The sequence below is a fragment of the Natator depressus genome, chromosome 6 (assembly GCF_965152275.1).
Source record: "Natator depressus isolate rNatDep1 chromosome 6, rNatDep2.hap1, whole genome shotgun sequence".
Taxonomy (NCBI): domain Eukaryota; kingdom Metazoa; phylum Chordata; order Testudines; family Cheloniidae; genus Natator; species Natator depressus.
Genome location: NC_134239.1, coordinates 40,715,906 through 40,733,337, shown reverse-complemented (window position 1 = coordinate 40,733,337; position 17,432 = coordinate 40,715,906). Strand labels below are relative to the sequence as shown.

The 17,432-nt window shown below is 36.9% G+C and overlaps 2 protein-coding genes across 2 annotated transcripts in view; one reads left to right on the top strand and one right to left on the bottom strand.

The window, feature by feature from the left end:
* The window catches only part of EIF3M (eukaryotic translation initiation factor 3 subunit M), a 28,621-nt gene extending 17,881 nt beyond the window's left edge, over positions 1 to 10,740 (top strand). Inside the window, exons 8-11 of the mRNA XM_074955112.1 lie at positions 242 to 323; positions 8,801 to 8,944; positions 9,736 to 9,796; positions 10,276 to 10,740. Coding sequence (XP_074811213.1) covers positions 242 to 323; positions 8,801 to 8,944; positions 9,736 to 9,796; positions 10,276 to 10,396 — 408 coding nt within the window. The 3' untranslated portion in view covers positions 10,397 to 10,740. The remainder of the gene's footprint in view (positions 1 to 241; positions 324 to 8,800; positions 8,945 to 9,735; positions 9,797 to 10,275) is intronic.
* Positions 10,741 to 11,366: 626 nt separating this feature from the next.
* The window catches only part of CCDC73 (coiled-coil domain containing 73), a 232,569-nt gene continuing 226,503 nt past the window's right edge, over positions 11,367 to 17,432 (bottom strand). Inside the window, exons 22-23 of the mRNA XM_074956669.1 lie at positions 16,792 to 16,960; positions 11,367 to 11,481 (exon numbers count right to left, since the gene is read on the bottom strand). Of these exons, the coding sequence (XP_074812770.1) occupies positions 11,367 to 11,481; positions 16,792 to 16,960 (284 nt within the window). The remainder of the gene's footprint in view (positions 11,482 to 16,791; positions 16,961 to 17,432) is intronic.

Sequence of the window (17,432 nt, the reverse complement as noted above, 5' to 3'; positions counted from 1 at the left end):
TTGAAGTTAGTGGGAGTGGTCATCATTTAGGGCCAACATCTGCCTCTAGATAGTTAACTTCATTCTTTTTTTTTCTGATGCCATTTGCATTTTGTAAGTACATTCAGAGAGATTCATTAAACTGCACCTGACCTTTTCATGTGCCTTCAGTGCAAATGCTCGTGAGGTACCTGTTCCGTTTGAGTGTAATGACATTTAGTTAAACTGTTTTTATATTTGAGGTTTTCCTTCTTTTCTTTAGCTTTTGACCATTTTTGTAAGTGCTAAATTAGCATCCTATGTCAAGTTTTATCAGAACAACAAAGACTTCATTGACTCACTTGGTAAGTTTTAAATTATTACATTTCTGACTTTCTAGTACTCTTTCCATGGCTTTGGATGTGGAACTTTCAATGGCCTTCCCTGCTCAGTTGGTTCAAAGCTTAATCTTTTTTTAATTTTATTTTAAAAGTTGCCTAGCATCCCCTATTATGCTCAGTGCCTGTGCATTGACAACTGATGTGGAATTATAAATTGTGGCACACTTCCATGTCCTGCCTATGCCCTACATTATAGCTTACTGGTTTATGTGTACAGAGAGTATAGTGATGTCCGCAAAGAGGCAGATGACTACTGAACCTAACAGGTACTAGGTTTTAATTATAGATATTTAGAAACTTTTTCTCAGTCACTTGGAGGTACATTTAATTGTGGCTTTTTCTTAGCTAGAATGAGTTAATATTACCTGTCTCCTTTCCTTATCCCGGTTTAAAGTTTGGGGCCTTTGCCACAAGTTCTTTACTCATTGAGGTTAAGACCTCTTAGCTAGCCATTCATCTTTGGACAAGACTACAGTTTGTCTTGAGCTCATACATTCCTTTCTCTAACAGCAAATACTGTGTTTGTCAACTTCATGTATGAGCACTCCCATGTCAGACATCTTAATATGTTTTCCTGGTACTTGCTTTAATACATTTTTGTATATAGAAAGACAAGTGCCTGTAGATTTCTTTTATCTCCTATTCAGGTACTGTGTTTCATAGGTAGTGGTAATTGTAAGGGAGTCGTTAAAAAACCTGTTGGTAACACTTCAATGTTGTACAGGAATTTGAAATTTGTGACATTCTAAACCAGGAGTAATCAATAGGCAGGCTGTGCCCCAAATCCAGACCACCAGATGCTTTTGAATGGACCCCGAAATCTTTTTATTTACTTATTATTATCATTATTGTTTTTTTATTTTCTTTGGAGTCTAGACCTTGACTATACCTTGACCAAGAAATGTGGACCTTGACAAAAAATAATTGACTACTTCTGCTCTAAACATTTGTTTACATACGATAGTGCTAAGCTGAATCAAAGCAAACTAAAATTTATGAAGTATCACTGTAGTAATTAAATACCCGAATAGGGGGTCAGAAATTTGACTTGTTCCTGAGCATAAATAACGAATTGCCTGGTGGCTTTCAGAGGAGGAAAACTTATATTCGTTTTTTGATGGTCAAGTAGAGTCTTAGTATGATTTAAATGGATAGTTATCTCAATAATAACTATGAAGCTTCAAAGCAGTGTCATTTTTTCATATTCAGCTCAGGAACAGATGTTTTCAAGCAGACCAGTTGGTCTTGAGAATATAAATGGTTATGGAGAGAGCCAGATACATAAAAGGTTGTTTAAATTTGACATTTAACTCCACTTAATTTTTTTATAGGTTTCGGAGTAGCAGCCGTGTTAGTCTGTATTTGCAAAAAGAACAGGAGTACTAGTGGCACCTTAGAGACTAGCCAATTTATTTGAGCATAAGCTTTCGTGAGCTACAGCTCACTTCATCGGATCCATGCATCAAAGCATACACTGGGTTCCACTCCCTTATAGTAGAAGATACATTGGGCTGAAATATTAGGATTCCAGTTTCTTACATGAGAATAAGCATATTATATAAATGAGTACAAATGTAGGCAGGCACCCAAACAAATTAAAATGAAACAAATTTTAAAATCATAAATCAAATAGATTTTTTCACCACACAACTAATCTGTGGTACTCACTGCCACAAGAATGTGTCAAGTATTAGACATTTATCCATAAGAACATCTACAGTTTTAATAATAAATTCAAAGGGAAATGTAATCCCCATGTTGCGGGACATAAAACAGCTACCTGGGGTTAGGAATAAGCTACTCCATGGGCATGTTGTTGCATAATTGTTGATTTTTGGAGGGTTTACACCTTCTTCTGCAGCAGTTCATGCTGGTCATTGATGGAGATATGGTGCCAGATGAGATGCATCAATACCCTAATTCAGTATAGTAATTCCTGTGTTCCATTTTTTAATGCATTGTGGCTTGTGGTTGGGTAATAAACGGCTGACAGCTTCTGTTAAGAACTGTTAGCCGATGGCCAGGGATGTTTGGTGAGGTGCCAGCTATGCCCGTTTATACCATCCGTGACTTTAACCGCTAGGACGCACTGTCCCTTCGCGGCGGGCAGCCCGGGCTAGGCTGACGGATGCCCCAAGGTCCTAACCACCCGTGACTTTAACTGCTAGAGCTCAGAGCTCCTTCGCAGCGGGCAGTCAACACTGACTGACAGGTGCCCCAATGGCAGCACTAAGAGCCTCTCCACACCCGTGACTTTAACTGCTAGAGCTCAGAGCTCCTTCGCAGCGGGCAGTCAGGATTGACTGACAGGTGCCCCAAGAGTTTGCCCCGTGGAGGCAGCACAACTCAACGCTAGGCTCTTAGTACTCTCACCTAATGGCCAGGCTTTATAGCCAAAACGGCTGAGGTTCTTTAATTGTGTTGGCTGCTTTACAGTAAACCAGAGAAACAAGTCAGGCTTATGCACAAATGGTTACCAAAATTTATTAAACTAGATTCTAATCATGTGGTTACAAAATTGCTAGTGCCTACTTATTTAAATGTAGAGATGTTACACACACAAACAAGTTACAAAACTGAAGCTACAATCCCAAAGAAAGAAAACAAAGTATAGAGCTCTATTTCAAAATATGTGTACACTAAAGATAGGAGATCAGGTGTGGGTGCTTCTTACCCTCCTTGCATCTCTCGATTCCAGCGGTGCCAAGCCAGGATCGGTCACTCAATTCCGCGGAAAGACGAATAAGGGACAAGGCTCAGGGACCCTCTTAGCTGCAGAAGCCTTGGGAGGCTGTCACTTATCTGACCAGCAGATAGATAGTGAAAAGCACTCAAAAATCATGGTGCTGTAGGTCCCCTACTTATACCTCTGTACTCCTTTATTCTCTTTCTCCTTTCTATGCTAAATTGGGGCTGGTCTGTCGGGGTGACGCCAGCTCTCGCAAGAGTAGTTCACACTTGCAAGGGAGAAACAATAAGTTTCGACTACTGGACACTTCTTTTATCAGGGTAAATATTTTCCCACCTAGGATGTTGGTGTGTGTGCATCATGCTGTTTTAGTAGGGGCTAAGAGCCATGTCTGTCACAGCGCCTCTGCCTGCTGTGAGCCCAATTGTTGTATACGTTCCCAGAGGCACATTGTCGCAGCACACCTGTGCTTCTCTCAGCTTCAAAGGCTGTGCTGGAGTGCCCTGGTGTTTTGGCTCCCGTGTGTTTCCAGCAATGCTGGTCTGAGGGGGGGGGCTGGCTGTCTGGCTACAAGAACGCATTTTAAAAATGGGTTAAAGAGCACAAAGAATTAGTGCAAAAAGAAAAGGAGTACTTGTGGCACCTTAGAGACTAACCAATTTATTTGAGCATAAGCTTTCGTGAGCTACAGTAGCTCTCTATTCAACTAACTTAGCTCACGAAAGCTTATGCTCAAATAAATTGGTTAGTCTCTAAGGTGCCACAAGTACTCCTTTTCTTTTTGCGAATACAGACTAACATGGCTGTTACTCTGAAAAGAATTATTGAGTAGAGCTAACTCTTCTCTCGCTGCACTCTTCTGAATAGTTATACATTTACAAAATAATCCCACAGTTTTTACTTCATTACATTAGTGCACATGTAACTTCTCCCAATAACCTGGCAATGTCAGTTACACAATAATTACAATGAATAACAGCGGGGGGGCAGGGGAGAAGGTTACTGTGACACGTTACACTTTTTATATTGTGGTAGTTGGACAATTAACTTGTCATAAGTTGTATGTCATAAGACTGAATGAGCGAGAGTTCTCTTACAGGCATCAGAAATTGAGCTTTAAAAGGATACATTTGTCCAGAAATCCAAAACAGTTAGGATAACAAAATATAAATTCACATTTGAGGTACTGGAGTGAAGCCCTCATCTTGGCAAGACACCCCTGGAATGTGGTGCTTTTTGGGAACATGGGATACTGTAAGAAAATTCACCAACTTATGCTGAACAGTGCTTTAGATGCATAATTTCAAAAAATGCATTAACTTTTAAATAATTTGATACAAAAGCATTTTTTCATATGCAGAACCAAAATTGTTTAGATTTAAATTTTAAATCACTGAGCACATCTTTTGTGTATTCTCCAGTAAAACAATGCAAAACTTTTTATAAGACTTGGTCTACTGTGACATTTAGGGTATCATCCGGACCAGTAAGGGATCCTCTGATCTCCTGCCTTATAACTATGGTTGCCTTAGTACTATGCTGTTATGGCTCAGAGCCTTGGTACCAGTACTCAGTCTATAAGCATAAAGGTTTCATCCTGGCTTCTGAAGAGTGCTCTGTATACAGAATTTTTAAAAATGCATTAATTTTTAAATAATTTGATACCAAAGCATTTTTTCATATACACATCTGAAACTGTTTAGATTTTTTAATCACTGAGCAGATCTTGTGCGTTCTGTATTTATGAACCCTGCAACACTTTTGATTCAGATAATAGTACAGCTTTGGTCTGTCCTAAAGTTTGGCCTGTATAACTGTTTTGATTAGGGAAGGTGATTTTTTTTTTAACCAAAATAGTTATATCAGTAAAAGTCCTAATGCGGACACAATGTTACCTGAAAGGTGCCTTATATACCGCTTAAGTTATAGCTATATCAGCTGGTATAAAGTACCTTTATAGTGGTAGAGCTGCAGCCACACTAGGGAAGTTGTACTGCTTTAACTATACTGGTATAGCAACTTTCTAGAGTAAACAAGCCTTAAGAGCGCATGTAGGGTTCGAAGTGACAGTGAGTTAGGGGTCAATGTTTCAGTCAGAGTTGGCCTCTCATATTGTTTAAATCCAAGATGGCAAGTAATTTAGTAGGCGTATTCCAGAATAAGGGTGCCTTTTCTGATTCAGTTTAACAGGAACAAGGCACTCTTATTCCAAAATAAGTGTCCCACAAGGAGTTATATTCAGAAATAGCCATAAGAGTTTGAATTCACACACCTTTACTCCAAATTAACTTTCAAGAGTAGACAGTCTTAGTCCCCATTTTCTAGATTCAGAGCTCACCAAGCTTTGGTGTGATTGACCCTTGTTCAGCTGACAAGATTCTGGTTTGTTGTGCAGGTCAGAATTAGGGAGTATTAACAAAACTGTGCGAGGAAGCTTATATTGTATCTACCCACACCATACCTGGAAGAATCTGTTGGTCCTGTACTTCCATGAGCACTTCATTATTTATAGCTCAAAAAAGAGGATTCCTCTGCCTTTACTTCTAAACTTCTATTGCTTAAATGATTTAACTCTACCACCTAGCAGTATAACAAGGGTGAAGTACAATAATATAAAGAGATGCAAATGTTTGTGCATTGCTGGTGCATTCGGCTTTGGCAAACCACATTCTGTCCCAGTTAATTTGTTTCATCACATGAAGCCATGCAATGGAATGTTAATGTCAGCACCCTCTTTATTTACACACTGTGGAAAAAAAGGAGTAGTAATTAACACTTTGACACTCCCCCATTGATGTGTAATTGACTGTTTCAAAGGAGCACTGGTTCATAAGCTATTGCATGCAGTAAAATTACGTTTTCTATATTGCAGCTTTTTAGGACAGGGGTCAGTGACAATGCAGAAACTGCTCAATGATGCAGATTTTTTTATTACTACATTAAGGTTTTGACATATTGGTAATGAATAAATGTTTCCATAAAAAAATTTTTTTTATAACTTTGATTTTAAAATGACACTTAAATGAAGACAGTCCTGGTATTCAAGAAAAATGTTATAATTTTGTAAAACAAAACATAGTTTAGTGCAACGTAACATGGGCATCGTTTGGTTTAATGGATTGTAGTATGTCTGAGAATAATTTTACTGAAAACTTTAAGACACTGGTACTTTGTATTAAAATATAAAAGTATGACTAGAACCATCAATATGCCCTTCCATTTTATGGACAAGAGAGAGCCTGCTGTTTGATAGCCACACTTTGTGTATTGTAGATAGGGTAGAGCACAGCTACTGTTTGCATGAGTGTATTTGAAACACCAGAAAAGCATACAAATGACTATAGAGCTGTCTTAGTGCAAAAGAGACCTTTTGTAATACATTAAACTATTTTCATATATTTGAACCTCCATAAATAAGTTGCTTGTCTGTTCCTAGAAATAATTGCTGAAAATGCAGTTTTGCTGATTTTTGAAATATACAATAAGTGCTTTGCATCTGTTGTGTGTTATGGTCACCCACCAATATGGTCAGTACTATTCTTGCTTCCTTTCCTATATACAGGTTTAATCAGTAAATACCTTAAATCTGCAAATGTAGATATTTTCAGTATATTTAACATATGCTAATTCTTGTAAAATTTGCACTTTTCTAACTGAACATTATTTTTAAATGGTAAAAAGGTAATCTGTGTGCAATTTTAAGAGCTTTCTCACTTCCTGGTGTGTGTTTTGAACTGTCAGAAAATTATGTAAGGAATCTCTTCATGTCTTGGCCAGGATTCTACACACACATAAAAGTAGTTTTGAATTACAATGCTAGCAACATTTTCTGGTCACATTTAATCTAAACCTTTTAAAAACCGTTCCGGGGATAGAAAAGATACAGAAATCTCTCAGGAAGATTTGGCTATAGTTTTATAAATAGCTTCATTTTAAACTTATTTTCCTGAATTTTTTTTAATTAGCTGTTTCCTCTTGATAGGCATGATGCTTTGAAATTATAAATATTAGTGTCAATAACAGAGTAAAATGAATTATAAGTAGTAAGTTTTGGCATCTAATAGAGTACTTGCTTCCGTTTTATTCTTGTTTTGGATTCAGTACGAATTAAAAACAAAATTAGTCTGTAAAAGCTGTTCAATAAAGGCTCCTACAGGTGGCATCAGTTTGTTACAATTTGTTGTTTTATTAATGCTGACAACTTAGGCCAATAGTAGCAGTATCTTGTGTCAACTGAATCGCCCTAACATGTCCACGTCTAATCTGGTGTTATCAACAGCCTTTCTTGCACCAAAAAGTTAATCAGCATCTCATTTGCATTTGTTAATTAGGGTTAATGTGCACTAATTGATTTTTTTGATGGTTGTAGATTTCCATTACACCCAGTTAGCTATAGTTGCTGGTGGCTCTCATTCATTCATTTGAGTTATGATGATCACATTTTTGTTGAATCTGTGCCAGATAGGGAGCCTGCATCATAATTATTGCTAATTAACACAACATGATGTCCTGTAATAATGTGCTTCCCTGATCTTTTATTGGCATACAGATGTTATAAATTTCAAACTTAAATATTTACTGAGCAGTGTGAATATCTATATTACACTGGATTAAAGTGACTAAAGTTAATTTTAATTAAACTTTATGCAGATTCTAGAATTTAGCTCCAAAAACTTGATTGGCTGAATAAGAATATCCAGATAAGGTGTGACAGTTGGGGAAGGCCATATATAAGCCTTGCTTGAGGAAAGAAGGATGGTTTAGTTCTTAAGGCTTGGTCTGGGATTCATGAGATCCTGGTTCAGTTCCCTTCTCTGCCAGACTTTCTGTGTGAAGGACCTTAGAAAGTCATGTAATCTCTGTGCCTGTGTCCCCATCCATAAGATGAGCACAGTAGCATTTTGCTACATCGCAGGAGTGTTGTAAAGATAATACACTGACGACTGACGCTTCCTGTGCTATGGTGGTGAGGGCTATATAAGTACCAATATAGGTATGTTTCCATTTCCTTTACTATTTTTTCATTTCTGCATGTCTGGGAATATATTGCCACTAGGTGTCCTGTGTTGTTGTTGTCTGAAGTTTGAGAGGAGTCCCCTATTAAGGCTAATATACTTTCTCAACAGGATATATTTCTCTTTAAAAATAAATTAAAAATCTGAAGTTGCCTTCAAGGAGCCACCTTCCGCTTTAGTCTTAGCCACAGGGTATGTGTATACTAGAAGAGGACCAAGGGGGATGAGAGTTCAGGATATTGTAGCAGTGGGAGGGGGCTTGGGCACCATTAGGGTCATTTGGGCATCCCTGTTCCACTGCGTTTCTCTTCTGTCTGGTGATGCACTTTGAACTAATTTTGTCTACCCCCCATCCTCTGACATTCTGCCTCCGTATTGGGAAACACTGCTGTAACTGATTTGGAATATCTAAATTCTGTTACATTTCAAGGAGATGTGAGCTGACTGTACACTAGTTGATCAAGACCCAAGATTTTGCTGTTTTTCTGCATTTTTCTGCACTTTCAGTGCCAATAACTGGGTCCAGAAGAACCTAAGAGCAAATTGGGTGTCTTTGTAAAGCACAAGGTAGATGCAGGAATGTTGATAAAGCCAGATAGGGAACATTTACTCAAATGATGTAAAGTGAATTTGAAATTATTCTGAGGCATATGTAGTAGAAAGAACATGGAAAATAGTTAAACTTGTTTATCAAATTATAATTCATACCCATAAACTATTTACGCTCTGTTGTGCAGGCTTGTTGCATGAGCAGAATATGGCAAAAATGAGACTACTTACTTTTATGGGAATGGCAGTGGAAAACAAAGAAATCTCATTTGACACAATGCAGCAGGAACTTCAGATTGGAGCAGATGATGTAGAAGCATTTGTCATTGATGGTAAGAAGAGTTAGCGTGCTTATATTTTACACACTTTTTTCATGGGGACTATTTGTTTTTATTCTTAAACTAATTCCTTGTTTTGAGGATTTTTAGAACAGATGTGATTTGGGTCTTACATGAGTGGCAGTTGTTTAACACACAGAAGCTGGATAAATACACCATTGTTATAATACAGATACTTAGTTATCTTTAAGAGAACGTTACATGCAGTTTGCCAAATTCCGTACACCGCTCTATGGAATATTATAACTTAAGCAATGAAAAGGTACTGCTTGTTTTAATGTAGACTTGTCTCTCAAGCCACATGTGGTTTAAGCGCTCCCCCCCCCCCATTTGTATTTCTAAATTTATGTAAAAATTCATGTGTGAAACATCATATTTAAAGACTTAGCCAACTGTTGACTTTTGAGAAGTGTTTTCTTTTCAGTGACAGGAATTGTATTTCAAATAATCCTTTATAGAACTAATAAATTGTTTGCAGGTTTAATTTGTCATCTGTTTTTGCTTGCTGTCATTAAAACAGGATGTGTTTGTAGGGGAGAACAGTTCATAAAAACTGTACAGGATATTGCTTTAATAGATTGGCACCAAACCATAGGAATTCATGGATGACCTTGTTACGTCACTTTGCTTTTCTGCCTACCAGATTGTTGTTTCACTGTTGGCTGTAACATCCAGCAAGTTATTACTTGTATATATTTACATGAATTTGAGTTTAAAGATGCTGATACTATTTTATGTCCTTGCTATCTCTTGAAAGTATCACTCAAATGTTTTACTTTTTTCAGCTGTAAAGACAAAGATGGTGAACTGCAAAATTGATCAGACACAGAGAAAAGTAGTTGTCAGGTAAGACTTAATTCTTTGCCGCATTTTGTAGAACAATTTAGTGTGTTCTAATTATTTCATTTAATATAGCTGTTTAATATTTTAACTAGAAGCAAGGTATTGTTCCTATCAGTTGCCTGTAGTTAAATAGTTGCTATTTATCATAATTTTATTAAAGCTCAGATTGAATGTGATTAGCTTATTTAATAAGAGAGTCCTATTTTCCAGCACATTTCATTTAATGACCTAACAGTGGCAAGAATACTAATGACTTTTGCAGCTTTAAATACTTGGGGAAGGCTACGGCGTGGGTATGGTGAAGCCTTTTATACAGAGACTAAAAATAGATGTTTCCATATTCAATTTGGAATTGGAGGATTAGATTTACCTTATTTCTAGCTAGAAATGTACAGAAGTAAAACAGATGTATTCTAGAAGAGCATTGCATAGCAAAAATGCTGTGTCTTAATCCCTTTTTCAATTTTGTTTTACTTCTATAGTAACAGCACACATCGGACTTTTGGAAAGCAGCAGTGGCAACAATTGTATGACACACTTAACTCCTGGAAACAAAATTTGAATCAAGTGAAAAACAGTCTCCTCAGTCTTTCTGATACCTGAATGTTGCGTTGTTTTTGTTTGCCTCAGAGCAGATTCCAAAACCATAGTAAAAACATTCAAAACTTCATTTTGACAACTTTGAAGTTTTTTTGTCTCCAAAATATGTGTAATTGGTTTTAAGAAATTAAAGACTCAACTATGAGCTACAAAAGCAATAAAAGTAAAATGGGAAAACACCTTGAGTTCATTAATGCATTTTTAACAATAATGAACAATGACCACATTGGCTATGCATTAATTCTTTTTGGTTCTCTCAATTTTAATCCTTTCTTTCTTTGAGGGGGAGGGAGGGAGGAGAGAAGCAGTAGGATGATGATTCAAGTAATTCTAAAGTGAGTGGAAATGGAAAAGAAGAGAAATGATTATCAGCTGGATAAAGAAAAATTAAATCTTTATGAAATTGCCACCTTATTATCTCTGTAAATGATGCATTTGATGACTTACCTTTTAAGAGGCAATATTTATTTTAAAATTCAGATGGTATCTATTTGTACTTAGTACGATATTAAAAAAAAATTAACTCCTCTTTAAGATCTGATACATGTAAACAGCAGACGTTCTTATTCCTGTGCCAGTTAGTGAGTCATAGCGGTTTGAAGGAACCATTCCATTCTGAGACATCATTTGTCACTTTTGTTAGATAGTTGTGCTAGTGCGCATTCTGGCAGAGAAATGAGAAAGTCCTGCAGCTAAGATTTTTCAACATCTGAAGGAGGTACAGTTTTTAAATACATCACAAATTACACTTAACAGACATATACTTACAACACTTGTTTTAAATTTTTAACTTCTAGCAAAAATTTTGTAACAACTTGCAAGGACTTTAATTGCAGAAATGTAGGGAATCCATTTTCTTTTAATACAGTTACATCAAAATACTGGGGTGGGGGGAATCATTGTCAAGTTTGCAGTCTAGAGTTACCCACAGAATAAAATATGCACCTCTTTACTTCCAGTGGAAGAGTTTGAATTATTTTTCTGTTTTGTCCCCTGTCACAGCTTTTTCTAGACTTCCTTCATATTTCCTTTTTCTAGACTGGTGGAGCCTTTCTAAATTCAAAAACTTTTCAGTGTCATTGATTTGACTTTTTATAAAGAAGTTATGAGAATCACAATTCTGATCTTCCTTGCTGAGTAAACTTTCACTTGAGACTGGTGTGTCTGCATTGGAAGCCAGATGGGAAAGCTTCTGCTGGTGGCAAGATACAGAAACTCCTGCTTTGACCTAAGAGAATAAAATGTAGTACTATAAATGCATTAGACTCAGAATAACTTGATGTATCTAGAGATCCAGTGCAAATTACTGAATTTTGAAGATTAGCAAGTAAGGAGGAAACAGACATGATTAACAGTGAGGATAATGCATTGCAAAACTAATTTCATTTAATTTGACAAGCACAGTTTGGTTTTAATTTATTCTGCTTCATAATGTCTTAGTAAATGTACTGTATTCTATAAAAATAATGAAGTCTTAATTTGAGACTTAAATACAGAATATTCTCTGAGAATTGGGGAGAGACTGCCAATTTTGGATTAAGTATGCAGTTTAGCAAAGTATTTGCTAATGTACATTATGCCAGTTGGAGATATTTTTATGTAGTGGTCCCTGTCACAATTTAAAAATACTCTTCATTCTTCAGCTGACAGACAGTGAGAAAAAATGGGCCTCATGTTGTTAAGAGCTCTTTTTGCTCTTCCTTTTAGTTTTTTGGATGGTTGTGTTTACCATTTGGTAGAGACACAATCACATCTGATCGAATCAAGGATGTACAGTGTTTTCTGCATTCAACACTGACAGATGATAAAATAAGTGATCAAAGTTATATCTTCAGACAATGTAGGTATCTTTAATAAACGTTTTCACTTTCCCCTAAGAAAAAAACCTGCAAGAATTTTTAAAATAAGTTATTTGCTCCCTTGAATTATGCACTCCATTCTACCTTCTACCAAAACAAAACAATGGTAAACCCTAAGGTTAAATTTAATAGAAGTAAAGCTGCACTATACATTTTTCTTTTAGATTTTAGCTTTTGTTTTCTCCCTTCCGAGGACTGCCACTACTAATGGAGTAGGAAAGTGGAATCAGCCATTAGAAACTTGGCATTTTTCCCAATATACTACTTGTGTTCAAACTGCTTACTTTGTTTTAAAATAACATAGAATGGAAATAGTGTCCTAGTTACTGTGGTTGTGGATAATTACTAGAGCAAACCAACTCTTTGCACAGCACACACTAAGTGTTACAAACCTGTAGCTGGTTTGGTGTGGGGACATTTTATTGGTCCACGGCTCACCTTTCAGACATAATATAATGAATTAACAAATCATTTAACTGCTTGTCAGATAATTACTACGCCACACTGAGTGGTAGTTTGAAACTCCATTTCCAAGAACTGCAGTTCTGCTATGTGAGTCCTTGACATATGGGGTCTCAAGGAGTTGGCTTCATGCACATGTTGTCCATCTGACTGAAGGTGTATCTAGCACTTTTTGACTATATATTAGGGTGATTTTTCAGTTACAGGCAGAGGGAGTATCTCTTGAAGCTGTAAGGGCACTGACTCCACACCACTTCGTTAAAATACTTATGAAAAATAAAAATACACATCTAAGGCCTAACCTCCTACAAGACCCATTATCTGTCATTCTTGTGTTTTTATAACCATTTTTGCATTTAAAAAGGAATATTGTGAGTATGTTTCAACTGTACACTAAAATAAGAGTAATTTATCTCAGAGTATGGAAAAATATAATAGTTATTTCTTTTATGGCCAAATGCTGCTCCACACTTCTACCTCTAGTAAGGTCCAAAATGTAACAAAACTGTTGCAGTTTCACTATGTGGGCTGCCATGCAGAAAGACTGCACTATATGTAAGACAATGAACGGTGGATCTGGCTCTTCTCCACAGGCCTGAAGGACTGTAGGCAAACTGTCCATTGCCAATGCTTCTACCAGCCAGAATTCCCATTTAGGTCGTGCATGGAACTATACCTGCACCCTCATGTTAGACTGGCAGGAGGAGAATTGTTTTTGCACTTGGCATTGCTAGTAAGGTTCCCATGTGCAAGGCCATTTACTGGGGTTTTAGTCCAAGAGGGACCAGCATTTGAGCCCTGGAGAATAAACTGCAGTAGGTAGTATGTGTAGAGGCTCATACATTTAATACAGATATGTTACAGTGTGTTTGAAATACTGGATGGCTGTGTGAATCCCATCCACTGGATTTAAAATTTGTATCATTTAGGTTTTTAAATGTTAAAGGATCAGAAATGCTTTAAAACTGCAGATTTCTGTACCCGGTTTGATTGATTCTAATGAGTGTCATGCATTGCTGTGTCAGTCTTAGTGACAAATAGAACAAATGCTATTAAGCTCAACAGGAACTTGTTATTGATAGAAGCTGTCATTAAGAGAATGTTAATGTTACGCATTTAAGCACTCAGGTCAGAAAATGAGTTAAGGATGCACATATGCATTCTGATTACAAGCACAGTGTATGGATGCTTAATACATTGTTCTATACAATTCCTCGATTTCCCCCCTCCCCCCATAATCTTAGGTGCACTTGTGTAGTATCTTGTACTATTTTTGTCATGCGTATATATTTATACTATTTTCCATGTTATGGTGGTCCAGGTCATCCTTGACTTAGACTTTTATATGGTACATTCTTGCTTGTCTTATCCAAACACATGGCTTATTTAGTCAGCAGCCATATCTTATACAGTTTTTTTCAACCACTACACATACATCCTTGCATATAATTCGTGAGGGTCAGGTAGCTATGAAATATCTCAAGTATCCCAGCAAATTTTCTCTATTGCTGTTGCACCTAATTTGCAGTATGCTTTGTGAAAATGGTACTATGATGTACTCCTGATAGAAATGACTACTGGACTATGTCTGGCACACACAGTACTACAATAGAGTACACGTATATCTAAGGCCTAGTCTACACTAGAAGCGCTATAGCGCATCTGAAGAATACGCTCTATGCCAATGGGAGAGATCTCTCCCATCAGCATAATAAAACCACCTCCGTGAGAGGCGGTAACTGTGTCAGCAGGAAAAGCTCTCCGCTGACATAGCGCTGTCCACACCGGTGCTTCGGTTGGTGTAATTTATGTCATTTGGGGGGTGGCTTATTTACATGAGTGACATAAGTTATACCGACGTAAGTGGTAGCGTGTGCAAGCCCTAAAGTTGTAGAAAAGCTGTATGTAATGTATCTGAGAGAGTCTAATTAAATGATCATATATTATTATGATGCATAGGTACAAGGGCCAGAATTAAGGTTTTTACCTTTGTAATTTCCTGGTTTATGACTGTTTATCCAACTTTAACAGCCTCTATTTTTTCTAGGTTTGCTTTATTTTAAAAAAAAAAAATCTATATTGCAGAAATGACTTCACATCACCGGAGTGTCTGATCCCATGCACCTTAGGAGGTCTTCAGGAGAGAGCCCCTCTCCCTGTAGACCTTAGTTGTGCAGCTTTTTACCTTTCAAGATGCAACGAATGAGACATGTCTCATAATTTATGAATTGGAGCAGGAAATGTTTCAGAATTAAAGGGCTCAACTAACGAAAACAAAAAAACCAAAAACCCTAGCTTTCCTTTTTTTTCCAGACTAATGTATTTAGTTTGTACTAGAATACAATTTATTCAGCGTGCTGTAGCACATAACTAGTACAGTATGATATGATAACAGTATAAGTTGTTAGTGATCAAGACAACTCTTAACTGTTTTTAATCCTCCAGCTCCCCTTCTTTATGCCCATAAAAGTTAGTCTTAAGGAAATAACTTATTACAACTGTAATACCAAAACAAATGGGAAGAGGCAGAAGCAAAATCCCAGACTGGGGCTTTATAGATTCAACACTTTGAAATGCACCTGAAGTCATAAGTCAGCAAGATGCACTAGTTATGTCTCACATATGTCTAATCCACAAAGGCAAGCGGCTACGTTCTCCCCCAGGTGAAGTCTTTGCTTGGCTTTTATGAATAGCCCTAGGTAGAGCACAGTTCAGTAGTGTAGACTGGAAGTGACAAAAGTGGGTATACATGCAGTCAGAGGTGTGTATATTAAAATAAAAGCTGCAACCTCTTGTCTTGCTGTAGCTAAGACATGTTGGTCTACTATTTTAACTAAGGGCAGATATAGCATGTCCACTGTTTAAAAGGAGTGGATATAATCCCTGCCAATTTATCCAGGTACTTCTCCCTACCACTCAGCATTAACTTCAGCTCATCTTTATCCTTATTCCTATCTCTGTCACATGTGGAAAGAGCAAACACAGTGGAATCTGAGTTAGGCAAAAGAGTATCATGAGCATGCTGATGGGCATGCAGCCCAAAACAACTCAACTTTCGCAGGTGGCCTCATGTTTGTTGAAAAAGAATACTGATAACATGGAAGTAGTGTTTTGGGCGGCTGAGTTGTTCAATACAACCCTTTGAGATTTATCCAAAAGGAAGGAATAGTGCTACTAGAGAACAAGTGAGCCAATGGTATTGAAATGGTGCTGAAATAGTATTGAAAGTGATCCAATAAAATCAGTAGACCTCTAACCTTGGACCTCTAACCTTGGTCGTCTATCACATGAAGATGTCAGTATAATTATCTCTACATACCCAGGCCTGAAACCAGACCAATAGGATCCAGCTGACTGCCCACCATCTTCTCAGTAATCATTTCCAAAATGGAAGGTCCAAGATGGTGAATTCACAAGTTGTCACCAAAAAAATCACTCTTTGAAGGTATATTTAATATTGTGCCTTAGAACTTGTCTCTTTGAGACAGAAACCAGACTTAGTCCTTTTCTTCAGGGTTTTGCATAAAGTGTTACATACCACAGAGATCTCCAAAATGCAACGTGAAGCATGGCTAGTTTCCTCTTATATGACAAATTGACCCTAGAGAATGACAGGTTTCCTCTTTTAATTCTCTGCTTATGCATACATTGATGTATACCAATGTGAATATTCTGCCTTATCAAACAAAGATGATAATGAACAAATTCAAAAGCAATGAGCAATATATATTTTATTGCAGCACAGAACAAACTAGCTAACAGCTATTGCAATTCATATATATTCTGAATTATTTTATTAAGTAAACAAATAAAAGGAACATAATATGCTTGTCTTCCTATATTGTAGGTGATCATTTTTATTGAGGTACATAATGAACTACCTCACCCTCTCCTCCCAAAACAGACTGGCTAGCATCTGCTTGATTTATATGCTGTGACTTTTTCCTGCTGTTTTCTATCAACATTAATTGTGAAAAATGGTGCCATGTTGCCCTCTTGATATTATTTTGGAGATCGACTAGGTCTTAAAACATCCAGATGCATACAGTTCTACACATATCTGTGGAATTAGCTCACCAAGGTCTGCTCTGCAATATTTTTAATTGACTTACATGTTCTGTGGGAAAAGAAGAATCATAAAAAGTCTTTGCTATTGCATTCCATTCTTCACTGGGATCTCTCTTGGGACCTCGATGGATACTTGAGGTATTCAAATTGTCAGCAACTCTGTTAATACTGGTAGAATCTGATTGACAAAAAGGAAATGGTAACAACTGCAATTCAGTTTCTAGGTACTAATTTTAGAGTGACCAAACTTCTGGTTTATCTCTGATCTTAAGAACCACAAGTGTTTGTTTTAAATCACAGAATTTTTGTTTTGATTTTACCTCATTTATACTTTGTTGTTTTTCTACACTTTGATCTTACTGCCAGAAATTCTGTTTCAATAGCAGAGCAGCAAGAATTATTTTTTAAATAAAGTTTCCATTTTAATAAAAAATACTGTTTACCATTGTTTCTTTTATATAATGCATTACAAAGAGTCCCAGTGTTAAAATAAAAAGATATTTTTTGGAAAATAATTCCAAAGAAGAGGAAGTTACTCACCTTGTGCTGTAATGATAGTTCTTTGAGATGTGACCCCCTATAGGTGCTCCATGGCAGGTGCACTTGCATCCCTGCACTGCTGATAGGAGAACATTGGTGGCAGTGTTCAT